The sequence below is a fragment of the Cajanus cajan genome, chromosome 11, assembly GCF_000230855.2.
Source record: "Cajanus cajan strain Asha chromosome 11, NIPB_CcT2T_4, whole genome shotgun sequence".
In the NCBI taxonomy this organism is placed as follows: domain Eukaryota; kingdom Viridiplantae; phylum Streptophyta; class Magnoliopsida; order Fabales; family Fabaceae; genus Cajanus; species Cajanus cajan.
In genome coordinates, this window is record NC_138527.1 from 37,275,356 (window position 1) to 37,289,590 (window position 14,235).

At 40.2% G+C, this 14,235-nt stretch overlaps 1 protein-coding gene across 1 annotated transcript; it reads right to left on the reverse strand.

Moving 5' to 3' along the window:
- Positions 1 to 11,264: 11,264 nt before the first annotated feature.
- On the reverse strand, positions 11,265 to 13,649 carry LOC109804896 (uncharacterized). Its single transcript, XM_020366813.3, has one exon. It carries the CDS (start codon positions 13,289 to 13,291, stop codon positions 11,357 to 11,359), a length of 1,935 nt encoding a protein of 644 aa, XP_020222402.2. The 5' UTR covers positions 13,292 to 13,649; the 3' UTR covers positions 11,265 to 11,356.
- Positions 13,650 to 14,235: the final 586 nt, after the last annotated feature.

Consider the following 14,235-nt stretch of genomic DNA (forward strand, 5'->3'; position numbering starts at 1 on the left):
TGGGGAATGGATATCCTCGGACCATTCCCCCCCGCGAAAGGTCAACTAAAGTTCCTCCTTGTCGCCGTTGACTATTTCACTAAGTGAATTGAAGCTTGCCCGCTCGCCAAAATCACTGCCGAGAACGTACAAAAATTCACTTGAAAAAGCATCATTTGTCGGTTCGATATCCCACATTCTCTCATCACCGACAACGGAAGGCAATTCACCGCGCAAAGCTTCGAGGATTTCCTCCAAGAGCTTGGAGTCAAACACCTACCAACCTCGGTGGAACGACCTCAAACCAATGGCCAAGCTGAAGCCGCGGACAAGGTGATACTCCGAGAACAAAAAAAGCGACTAGGGAGGCCCAAGGGACAATAGGTGGACGAACTCCCCAAAATTCTCTGGGCATATCATTGCACTCCTCAATCCACTACTCAAGAAATGCCTTACAGGCTGACCTACAGAGCTGACGCCATGATCCTGGTCGAGGTCGGCGACACGTCTCATCGACGTCATACCTTCAACAGTCAGCAAAAGACTCAAGAAATGGAAATCAACCTCAACCTAATAGACGAAACCCGAGAGAATGCTCAAATCAAAGAAGAAGCATGCAAACTCCGCGCCTCTAGACGCTACAATACTAAGGTTCGACCCCGCTCTTTTTGAGTCGGAGACCTAGTATGGAGACTACAAGGAGAAGCTAGAAGAGACCCATCAGAAGGGAAACTCGCGCCCAACTGGGACGGCCCATTCTGAATTGCTGACAGCTTGGACAATGGAGCATACCGAAAAGTAGAACTCAATGGAAAAGCCATTCCACGAACCTGGAATGCCACTCACCTCAAATTTTACTTCAGTTGAATTGTACAACTAGGCGTTGCACTCTTTTCCCTACCCAGTCTTTTGTCCCAAAAAGTAGAAAAATGGGTTTTGGCTGAGAGGGTTTTTAACGAGGCACACCCACAACATTAATAAAAATGACTCATTTTACTCATATCCCCTCAATTTTACAGTGTTGTCACATGATTTATATTAAGCCAAGGTCGAATTCGAACCTTGGCACAAATTATATTGAGACAGGGTCGAATTCGAACCTTGGCACGAATCATATTAAGCCAAGGTCGAATTCGAACCTTGGCACGAGTTATATTAAGCCAAGGTCGAATTTGAACCTTGGCACGAGTTATATTAAGCCAAGGTCAAATTCAAACCTCGGCACGATTTATTTTAAATCAAGGTCACATTTGGACTTTTGCGCAAACTATGATTAAAAGGTCAAGCCTGAACCTTAAGGCTAAGTCCAAACCTCAAAAAAGCAAAAAGGTCAAGTATGAACCATGACCAAAAAACCCAAGGCTACACCTAGTCGAATTCATTCGAGTGAGAAATCAAAAAGAAAAACTCAAACGACAATGAAAAAAGCAACACATACATATAGCAAATTCATTCACAGAGTAATAACTTAAAACGTCGCTCAACACAAGCAAAATAAGTTATGTCTATTACAAAAAATGACAAGAAATATAAAGGCTCAAGCAGCAGTCTCCTTGCTGGCGCTCTCGGACAGGTTGTCCTCATTGATCAATTGCCCTCATCGCACATCCTTATGAATGTGCATCGCAGAAAGATTGACACCCCCGCCAGAAGCCTAGCTTGGCGAACTACCTTGGCAAACCCCCTCTTGTGCTCCACCAAAACGGCCCGCTCAGTCTCAACGAGCTTTTTCTCAAAGCTCGCCCTCGCCACAACCATCGCATCAAGGTCAGCCTTTAAGGCACTAACCTCCTCCTCCTTGCCAACCAGAAGCACCTCGTCGCAAAGACGTTTCTTCTCCCTCAAGTCGGCCCGCAACGTTGTGTTCTCCTCCTCTAAGGTCAGAACCCGACCTCGCGAAGTCTCTGCCTCGGCTTTGCAAACCTTGGCAACCTCTTGCAAGTTGCCAACCTGGGCAGCATACGCCTCATTGGCCCTCAGAGCGACTTCGAAAGACTTTTGAGTCTTTGAAAGATCTCTCCTCGAAGCTTGAAGCTCAACTTCACTTTTCTTCGTCGACTCCTCCAGCGCGGCCCTCAAGGCTTGGTTCTCCTCCTCCAAGGGCAGAACTCGGCTCCGCGCATTCTCCAACTTGCCCTGAAGCTTCGACCACCTATGCTTCCAGTGGTCTACAATGGCAATAGATCTCTGCATGAAGACCTCCACGGAGTCTAGGCCCTCCACTGGACCAACTTTCTCTATCATCGCCTTGTCAACAACAAAGGTCGGGTCCTCTTTAAAAAATGTCTCCGCGGTCACTTTAGAACTCCACAGTGACGTTATGTCCGGAGACACACTCACATGGTCCAACCTTGCCATTGGACGAGTGACATCGAAGCCTTGAACAATACACTTCGACCTCGGAACGCCACTGTGAGAAGGCACAACAGCAGGAGAAGTCGACGTTGGCACTTCAGAGCTCGGCCCTTTCTCGCGAGCCTCGACAGAGGTAGGCACCAGTCCCACCTGTGCAACAACAGGAGAAGTCAGCATTGGCACCTCGGAGCTCGACCCTTTCCCGCGAGCCTCGGCAGAGGTAGGCATCGAACCCACCTGCGCGAAACACAAATTTTTCTAAGTCAAAACAGCACACAACGCAACAAGAAACACTACAAGGCAAATACAAAACTTGTTTCTCATGAGCGACCTCTTCCACGGGCACCGTTGGCGACCCCTCGCGCGGAGGACTCCTGGTTAGGCATGGCAACGGGGCAGGGTGGGGGCAGGTTTTACGTTCCCCGCCCCCGCCCCCGCAAATTTAAACCGCCCCCGCCCCCGATACTCGCTGGGGATAAAATCTGGGTCCCCATCCCCGCCCCCGATACTCGCTGGGGATAAAATCTGGGTCCCCATCCCCGCCCCCGACAGGGTTCAGGTTTCCCTGCCCCGCCCTCGCCCCCTCTCCTATTTTTTTATTCTTTTTTTCTTTTAAATAAATATGAACAATTTAAAAAATAAAATAAAAGAAAAGTAAAATAACATAAAGTTTTACATATAAATATTTATAATTTTGGTTTATATATATATATAAATTATTTTTTAATTATATTTTTAAGCCCGCCCCCGTCCCCGCCCCGGATTTTATCAATCGGGGAAAACTCGAATCCGAACCCGAACCCGATAAACACAGGTTTTCCCCATCCAAATCCGGGCGGGTTCGGGCGGGTATCCACGGGGGCGGGTTAGATTGCCATGCCTACTCCCGGTTAGGTCGATCAGGTTTGCATCGACGGCCTTCGAGGTCACCTCTTCAAAAATGGCAGGGGTCGAGGTCTTGCCGACCCCCTTTTTCTTTTGTAGCGAGTATCTAATGGAGCAACCTCCTCCTCGCCGGGCTCGGGCACCTCGAGCTCCTCCGTGTTGTAACATGCCTTTAACTCGCACCACTTGCTCTTTCCCATCAGACCTGCAAACACAAAGAGCCCCACACATAAGAAGACGAACAACGACAGAGAATATAATAACTAAGAACGACGAGGTACTCACTCTCCAAACCCCTCCCCTTATTTGCCAAGTTAGCAAGCGAGAGGACGAGCTTGCAGTCCAAGGGGTGAGGAAGCGCGACCAAGTTGGTAATGGCAGTATTATCGAAATCTGACAGTTGAAGGCTGCTCGACCCATTAAATTTGATCAGATTTTGCTGCTAGAAAAGAGGAAACCTCGGCACCCCTCCGAAGTGGAAGACTTCGTCGACCAGCGGGTCGGCCTCAGTAGGCCGAACTCGGAAGAACTCCTTCTTGAAGCTCTTATACGACTGGGAATAAAGTTGGAAGAACCCCCGAGCCTTACTTCTAGGGATGGGAAACATATCCGTACCCGCGGGTAATACCCGAACCCGTCCCGACTTTGACGGGGAATACCCGGTTTGACTGGGTACGGGTACGGTATGTACTTACCCTCCCCGTACCCATACCCGTACCCGTCCCCATTCTCATTTTTAATTTAATACTCACTTTCAATTTTATTATATTAAAAAATTTTAATATTTTTTTATGTGTGATTATTTATTATAATATAAGATAAAGAAATAACTTAATTATAATTATAATATAATTAAAAAAAATAATTTAAAAATATCATTTTTTTTACAAAAAAAAAAAATTGACGGGTACGGGTACGGGTATACCCGATACTCGACGGGGACGGGGATGGGGATGAAAATCTATACCCGACGGGTATGAGGAAGGGGACGGGGATGGGTTTAACTCGCGGGGACGGAGACGGGTTTCATGAAACCCGTACTCGACCCGCCCTGTTGCATTCCCTACTTACTTCCACTTAGGGATACCCAACCCAGGGGAGGTTCGCCCAATTTGAGTTGGTAAAAATGAAGAAAAATGGGCAACGACACCCCATCCCCAAGGCCGAGCACAAAACTTGAAAAGTCCTCAAAAAACCCCAACTATTGGGGTGTAGTTGATAGGGGGCCACATTGACAAAGTTCAGAAAATCACATTCAAACTGCATAAAGGGTAAACACACACCCAGATCTCTGAAAAAACATTGGTACATATAGAAGAAGGGGGTATTCAGAGTACCCGCCATATACACACGCTCACCGGGTTGGCAGGGCTTAACCCGAATGAGCTTGGAGATGGACAACTTACATATTTTATGCGATTTCCACATCGCATTTACCTCAAGGAACAACCTGAACACGCTCTCAAACTCTCCAACATCCCCCCTAACCCACTCATACCCAGGGATGGAGATGGTGGGGTGCGAGTCCTTGGGGTTGTTACCCCCCCTCTTACCCTTAGGCTCGCCACCAGCGGCGGCCTTAGGGAATCGAACCTTGACCACCCTCATCAACCATTACTCTTTGCGACACTAGCCGAAGAAGAAGAAAGAAACGACGGCAACACTAATAGAAAGAGCACAGAGAAACGGTGAAGAAGAAGTACCTGGTACTCCTTCGACAATGACAAGACAATCGCAAAGAACGTTGACCTGATTACCGAAAAGGGAGGCGGCGAAGAGAAATAGAGACAATGACGGAGAACGGCGACTGCAGTTATGGAAACGCCGACGGTGAGACAAAACAAAAACAAGAAAGGTGCAGAGAGCAGAGAGGGGACGAAGCATAAAGAGGAAGATAAATGTCTGAGAATGCAAAAGTGCGCGAAGGGGGAGAAAGGCAAAGTGTTTTAAACAAAAATGGAAATGACACGAGGACACAAAACGACAAAATTGACAGGGCTTTAAATGAAGCCCATAATGACGGGTACATCCCATCATTGTAAACCGTCACCCCCCCATTATGCGCCGCCCATGCGTTTCGGGAAACGAGGCGACACTTATGACACATGGCGCCTCTCCAAAGAAGCATAAACGAAGAGTCGCGACCCTTCACTGAACTTGGCATCAACTCCTCAACCCGTGGTCTTCGGAGCTCGGGGAGCTAGTGTACTATCCGTATCGCGAAGCCGAGTTTGAGCTCGACACTAAAGCGTTAAATGATATCGGGTATGCGCCATATGACATCGGCCAAAATAGAGGCCCACTACATATCGGGCCGAGACCAACCTCAGACCCAAATCAACGTTACCCTCGCATAAGAGGAAAATGTTAATTCACATCAAGGTATGTGCACTATATATATGAGATGATTACACCATCAAAGACTAACTTTAACATCGGAGTCTCTTTTGTAGGTACCACCCCCACTTCGGAGCAGCTGACGTACCCAGCAGAGAAGACTCGCCAATCTTACCTAGCAGATCGTCCCCCTTGATCGATCTCCTGTAAGAACACTTTTCAAACTATATTGTTTTGAATAATGAAAGAAGTATGAGAAAGGTTATTTGAAAGTTGTGATTCCCTAATAGAGAACTATTAGAAACAAGAGGCTATCATGGAATGTAGGTATGAAGAAACTCGTGAAGAATAAGTCCAGAAGATAGTTTCACTGTTACAATGCTAGAAACAAAATACTTGTGCCCGTTGGGTAGAATAACAACTTTCTTATTCAGAGGTATTGACTAGTAAAAATAGGGGAGACACAAGTGATATGAGAAATCGCTCCAGATTCTGAAATCCAAATGTTAGAATTCTAGTCGCGATTAAGAAAGCCGGTAGAGAAGACACCTGTAGAAGTGAAGCATGCATCATACTCGGGTGGCCTTGAGTCATGATTGGGTGGTTTAGTCCAATCCTATTCTTGTCTCCAGGTGTTTGGTGTGAGTGTCTGTGTGATAAATCCAGCTGAAAAGCTTGTATATGTGTTTAAACTTTAAAGTGTGTCTTTTATTGCATAAAAAAATAAAACTTTAAATCCACAAAAAATTAAATCAAAAGGTTGAAAACTGAGAACTAAAAATCAAACCTTTTGCTATACAAACTTTACGTAAATTAAGTGTCGTTTAGTTTTTTTTTTATTACCTTTACTCTTTTTTCTTCATTTTCATTTGTACTTAAAAAAAAAAAAAGGTGTTTATGTATGCATGTTGAAATTACTGAATACGCTCATTTCTTGGGCCTTAAATACCAGTTCCAGCTGATTGGACTGGATTTTTCAAAAGAAATGGATTATGGGCTTCGACATTTCTTTGTGGCTCATGATATACACCTCCCTTTTCATATAAGTATATCTCCATTGTTTTTTTTTTTTAATTCTAAATTATTTATATTTTTTAATTTTTTAATTTAACGCTTCAAACTTTCAATTTACTATTTTTTTCTATTTTTTTACACACATCTTTTTTTCTTCTTTTTAGTTTTCACATTAGTACTAATATCTTCTTCCAATCTTTCACCTATTTCAATAGGTAGTTTTAATTCTCTTAATTTTTATATTATTTTCTTCTTCGCTCAACTCTTTCACTTTTTCACATACACTCAAACCATAGAACTAGTACGTAACAACATTGTAGGTACGTGTAACTTCCTAGACAATTTCTGCCGAACTAGACACATATTTAGTTTCTTCCGATACTTTCTCTCCTTTCACCCCTCTAAAAAGCTTAATATTAAACTCCTTAATATTAAGTTTAGTGCTATGAAAAAGATATTTTTACTATTTCGAGGTACTATGTGGGATAGTGAAATTAGTGTTTAGGAAAGAACTTTTCAAAATTCTGTATTTTTTTTTTACATATTTCTAGAAAATATTTCCTATGACAATAAATTTAGTGTTTCAAAAGGTACTTTTCAAAAGTATATAAAAGAAGGAAAGGAGAAGATAGCAGTGAAAAAACTAAAAGAAGAGAGGAAAGAAAGTAATGCAAACCTAAAAGAATTAAAACTATATATTAAAATAGATGGAGGAAATTTAAGGGAATATATGTGAAAACTAAAAAAAATGAGAGAAGGATGTGTATGAATAAAAAAGTACTAAATTAAATATTGGAGTGTAAAATTAAAAAATATAAAATTATGAATATTTTAAAAATTTTATTATTTTTTTAAAAGAAGGAAGTGTACTTATAAAAAAGAGAGGTGTATATATCATGAACCAACATGTGATTGTATGAATCACTTGTTTACATTCGAAACAGAAAAGAAAGTGATGACCCAACACCTGACGGGTTATCAGTTGGGCTGTGTCTTTTGTCTACTGGGCCTCATTATTTTCAGCTTTCATTTCTTGGAGGTTCATGATATATACACCTTTATATATATATATATATATATATATATATATAAAAGTACATTTCCTTTTTAAAAAAAATTAAAATTTTAAAATATTCTTAACTTTTAACTTTTAATTTTTAATTTTACATTCACAATATTTAATTTAGTACTTTTTTTTTAATTTTTACATACACCTCCTTACCTTTCCTTCACCCCACTTATTTTGGTAGCATGTAAAAATTGAAAGAGAAAAAAAAATTATGAAAAAGAAGAAAAAAGTAATAAATTAAAAGTTGGAGATATAAAATTAGAAAAATTAAAAGAATTAAACTATAATATTTTATAATTTTTTTAAAAAAATAAAGGAGATGTCCTTATAAAAATAAGGTGTATATATCATGAACCTTTCTCTATATCTATAGTCCGTAGCCATGGGTTTAACCCGATAGACATGTGGCGCCGAAGCATGAACTACAAGGTTGAACGGTTTTCTTACATATAAGTCTAGACGAAGTATCCTTGAGACACTAACTTGAAAGACCTAATACTTAATTATTATTCTTTTCATCAAATAATAAGCATGATTTAGGCTGTTTTTTAAAAAAATAAATAAATAAAAGATTACAAAATTAAGTTTATGATTAAACTTCTTTATTAAAATCAATGTAACACAATAATCTCTTTTTAAAAAAATAATCTCTTTTTAAAAAATATTATGGAAGTATAAATGAAAAAGAGATAATTATTATTTTGAAAAGTTAATTTAACATTTATTTTCCAAAAAAATTAAAAAAGACACTTATTATAAGAGTGCATTAATCAACTTAGGGGGGTGTATTGGATTAGGATTTTAAAGGACTTTTTTAGTTAAAAAAAATCCTGCGGATTTTAAAAGACTTTGCAGGATTTTCATGACTTTTAAGATTTTGCAAGATTCTACAAGACTTAAAATCAGGATTTTAATGGATTCTGCAAGACTTTTAAATTAGGATTTTAATGGATTCTGTGGGATTTTGTGGAATTTTGACATTTGATAAGATTTAAAAAAAATTATACATTCAAATTTAAAAAGAGTCAAAGATAAAAATAATAAATAAAAAAAATAATGTCTAGATAAATAATAATAATAATTCTCTATAATATTCTATCCTCTTTTTATAGCATCCACTATCAATTGTAACAATTCATCGGAATCATCCTTAATCCAAGCTTCATAGTTTTCTTTCTCTTTTCATTTTTCTTTATTATTTCCTTGTGAATCTCCTATTTGAATTACTAAAACAATATATGTTAAAAAATAGTTATATAAATAATTACGGATAATAGACAAAATCAATAAAATTATATTATTATTTTTAGAAGTACACCATCATACAGGATCGAATATATTTTTGCTATCCAAATGGATCAAATACCTCAGTTATTATAAAAAAAATGTAAAAACGAAAATATAGAAACATAAAATAATTTTTTATATAAAAAAATTAGTATATTCGATACTGAAAAAATATTTAGATATATAATTTTTTTTATATAAACAGAAGTATTTAGATATAGAGAATATATATATATATATATATATATATGATAATTTTTAACAATATTTATAAATATAAATTATTCTAACAAATATTTTAACAATATTTTCTTTTTTAAAAAATAAGTTAATGAAGGCATAAATCCTAAACCCTAAAAAATTAGATATTGCAATGTCTTATGTTAATTTTCTTTTTTTAAAATATAAAAAATCTTAATTTCATAATATAAAAATAAAAAAGAAAAATTCATAGTAAAAAAAATAAAATAATTGTTGAGTCATAAAAGGAGGAGGGATAAGAGTAACAAATTCAAGGGAAAGAGAGAATTCGCAATTTTTATGCTAAGAGGGTTCTTCCCCCTACTAAGATCCATTTTTATCTCATTCTACTCACAAAAACCCTAACAAATTCATCTTTTATATATATATATATATATATATATATATATATATTGTTGAGATTATGATATCAATTTCATCTTTCACCTTTTTCTTTTCTTAACGTGTGTCATAAAAAAAATTACCACTTAAAAGTTAAAATTTCAAGTATTTTTTTGTGTTATATAAAGGAACAAATTCAACTACATAGAATAAAATAAAGTAAGTCAATTAAAGAGAACGAACAGAAAAATAAAACAAGTCAATGACACTATCATTTACATATTAGAGTTTCACAAAATAGGAGAATGGTATGAGAATAGTATTATATATGAGTAATGAACAATAGTGTAGTATTATTAGTAGAGAAAAAATGGAGAAGACAGGAGCATAGAAAAAAAAAGATGAAAAACTCACTTGAAAATTCTTAAAACACTTGAAAAATCATTTCAAACAATCCTTCAAAATCCGATGGGTTTGGATGGGATTGTTTTATGAATCTGGTATTTATAGATAACACTAGAAAGTCTTTCAAAATCCCTCTCACACAACAATCCTTTAAAATCCTTAAATTTTTGAATACCAATGGATTGTTTTTAAGTTATAAAAAATCTCAAATGAATACCAGTGGATTTTAATGGACTCTTTAAAAAATCCTGAAAATCCAGATTGAATACCACTGGATTGTTTTTAAGTGACATAAAATCCTGATTGAATACTAATGGACTTTTTTACTCAAAAAAAAGTCTTTTAAAATCCTACGAAATCCTAAACCAATACACCCCCTTAGTATGTCAGAAATCCCCGGTTGAAAATTGGATTAGTTTGGCGCTGGCCATTGCACAAATATCCAAAAGCAATAATTTTACATGTTTTATTCACCACCAAAATTTTGCTTGATTTTGCCAAGCTTTATAGTTCACTTTTTTGTCCAAATGTTGTGTGGTTTCTGGTGACTTTTCAAGGTGGTGATTGGTTTATTATTTTGGTCACGGTCTTGAAGGTCTTGAAGGTGGTGATTGATCAGTCAAAAAAAGAGTACATATTTGTTTGACTAGTTAAAACTACTACTCCATGTGTAACATTAACGCTTAGTCAAAGCGTTTCTTTTAGAATGTTCATAATAATTACGGCTAAAAGATTTAGTTATGTTTTGATTGCCTTTTCATTTTGCCATATTCCATAGGTGTTCCATCTGATTTGGGTTTCAGTTTCATTGTGTATTTATTCAGTATTTACGGTTTCCCAGGCAATTAACCAATAATTGATAAGATTATGCGTTTCGTATAGCAGCTAGCTTCCATAATGCATGGGATTTTGCTGAGAAGCTTTCTGCAACCTGCTATGATCGAATTCCTGGTTCCGCTTTCTAAAGAATAGTCAATGGTGCTTTTCTTACTTACCGCATGGCATGGCATGGCATAAGAGAAAATGGTTAAAAAAATTGCAAGTTAACTATATTTAATGTTTGTGAAAAAGCAACTTTATGGCACGATGAAATCAACATATATTGAATTTAAGCTGACGTGGGTTTAGTTTGAACACGTCCAAGGTCCAACCCAACTGTAGCGGTGGAATCTTTGCCAAAACTCAGGTCAACTACACTTGCGATGCTTGTCTATCTTTCTATTCGCCTCCAAAACCCGAGGAATCATTCAAAGCAATAAAATATTATCTGTTCAGTGTTTTTCTAAAACGAAGAATAGTAAAAAGCCTGCAACACTTAGCGATCTACTTTAGAAGATAACAAGTGAAATGATTAACAGGGTTGAAAAGGCATATGGATTGTATAGACAGCAGAAGAAATATGAATGAGTAAAAAGGCTTTACAAATAATTGTATTGGTTGGTCCTATGGAAGTAACTTATGGAAACCTCTAGGGCCTCTAGACTGGTAAAGCTCCAACTTGCTCTTGGCCTCAAGCAACAAGGCCTCAAGAGTTTGGTCATGGGCAATGGAAGATTGCTTGGAGGCCCATTCCAGCACTCCGAGCACCTCAGCCTGAGCAAGCTCTTCACTATCCGGCACGTGCATTGCGATGTACGAAAGCAACACAAGCGCCGGAATCTGAACCATCTCTTCCCCAAAGTACACAAGCTGAATCAAGTGCTTGGCGCCACCCGCGCTTATGATGGCCTTCGAGTGGTCCACGTGGAGGTAATTCTCCGTGCACGCGAATTTCGTCAGCGCAATCGCCGCCTCCCGAAGCACCTCCGCTTCCCTCTCGTCCAGAAGCCTCACCAAGGGCCCAATCATCCGACTCTCCGTCGCCTTGAACGTCCTCGCTAAATTCCCAATCGTCTTTATGCAGGGAACCAGAAGCTTCGAATCCGCTTTCTCCATTATCTTCACCACTTGATCCACTACGGCCTTGCAAGCGGGTGAGTTTGGCTTGAACGCCGATTTCCTCAACTCCGCGTCTTTCTCCGCCACCGCGGTAATCTCCATCACCGCCATCGCCGAATTGTACTGCACCGCCTCCGTTCCCTTCTCCAGGAGCACAGCGAAACACAACAACGCTCTCGACTCAGTAATGCTCCGACAATTCGCTGAGTTTCCCTTGGCTAAATGCCACAGAGCCATCGCTGCCATTTCCTTCATGTTGGCCTTTGTTCCAGGATCCTCCAGATCCCTTCCTTTCATGTTAATCCCCGAATGTGAGTAGTTTCGCTGGTGATTCTGATTCTGATTCTGATTCTGATTCTGATTGGGATTGGGATTTGTTTCGTTTCCGTGTTTGGTGGCGGCGTGCATTGCGATTGTGCTAGTGATAACTCTGTGGAGATTGCGGGGTCTTTCACCGAGGGGGTGAGGGATGGGTGGTTGTTTATCGAGTGGGTGAAATGGATCTTCCTTTTTGCTGGCGATGACGAGGGCGTGGATGGAGTTGGGTTTCATGCTGACGATGGCGTACTTGCTGTGTTCTTCGACGGTTTCGAAAGCGAGGTGGCCAACGAGTAAGCGAATGATGTTATGCTGAGCGAAGAGGTCCTGGCACTTGGGGTGATTCTTGGCGAACTCCGACACGGCCCAGGCCACCATGGCTTGGACTTTCATTGGGCCTTCTTTCAGGGTTTTCGCGAACACGGAGCACGCGCCCACGTGGATCACGTGCTCCACGCTCTCGGGGTCACGCCCAAGGAGCCCGATGGCACGTGCCGCGTTCTCTTGACCCTCGCCTTTCCCTTCCTTCAGAAGCTTCAGCAGGGGGCCCACGCCGCCCTCCTCCAGGATCAGTTTCCCGTACCGCTGGCTGCCGCTCGCCAGGGACGCCAGGGAGGCGGCGGCGTCCGCCCGCTCCTCGGTGGGGCCCGTGTGGAGGACCGCGATCTGCTCCCAGATCAGGCAGAGGATGGGCTCGTTCGCCGCGATGGGGGGCAGCCCGCCGAGGTAGTCGCCGCCGAGACCGTCCGCGGGGGCCGAGACGCGGAGCAGCCACGAGATGTCGCCGATCGAATTCTCCAGGTGGGAGGACACTTTGCGGAAGGCGGCGCCGGGGTTGAGGGTGAACACGCGCTTCATGAGCGCGTTGCCACGACACCTGAGGACCAGGGAGAGGGCTTTGTCGAGGACCTGTTCGGTTTCCTCAATGATCCGGCGCGTGGGTCGCTCGTAGAGGTCGGAACTGGCACGCGCCGCCTGCCGGAGCATGAGAGCCAGCTTCTCCGTCTTGGCCTTGAGGTCGGCGCATTCCTGCTTGAAGGAGGTGGCTTCGTCGGCGGCTTTGGTGACTTGGTCTGCCAGCTGGATCGGTTTGGCCAATATCTGCTTTACTATGTCACCCATCGCTTGGAATTGGGTTGGGTTTGTTTGCTCAACCCAAAATAAATATGCGAATGCGTTGAGTTTATGTGAGATTTGGGACTGAGTGGAGAATGAGATTTTATTTACGAGGTCAAACGCGCTTTCTATCTCGTTACTCTTTTTTATAAGCCAAGCCCCTGGATGGGATGGGACGTTATTATATGAATCGTTAAGCTCTGACAACAAGACATGTCCTTTTCTTCTGTAACTTTTTTCTTTTCTTTTTTTCTTTTTTTATTTTTCGTGTTTTTCAAGTTGAGGGTTAATTAAGCTACTAGGGAGTAGGGAGTGGCCTACGCCTACCCCACCCTAGATTCACAGCTCCCCTTTCTGTACGTACTGCATAACCACCGCACGTACGAAGATGCACTTTCCCTTTTTTATAATTTCTGCGTCTTCTCATTTCAGGTTCTATTACGATTGTTGCATCCTTCAATTTTTTGTTTTAAATTTATGGTAAGTGGAAACTACTAGTACGTAACTCAGATTCACGTCGATTCTTTATACGATTGTGCTTGCTTTGAAAAGAAAGCGTAACCGAAAATTTTGTTTATTCAACCAACAGTCTTTATGCAGAATTTCAAGACAGATCTAGAGTTTTGAGAGCTTTTAGTGTTTTTTATCTTCTATTATTATTATTTTGGTAACTATTATTCTTGTTATTTGAGTCTCTGCTCACGTGAAAATGGATTCTAAAAGAAGTTGAATGTTTGTTGTTTGAAATCAACTTTTATGCTGACGAGTTTTAGTTTTTGTCTAGCTTAAAATTGAGTGGAATGAATTTTAATATACTAATTTATAACTGTTTCATTGCGTTTTTAAATTAATTAATATTACAAAGTTTAACATGTGTTTCGATTGCACATCTAAATGAAGTAACTTCCGTTAACTCTTGTATCTTTTTACGACATGAGTCATTATGTGTA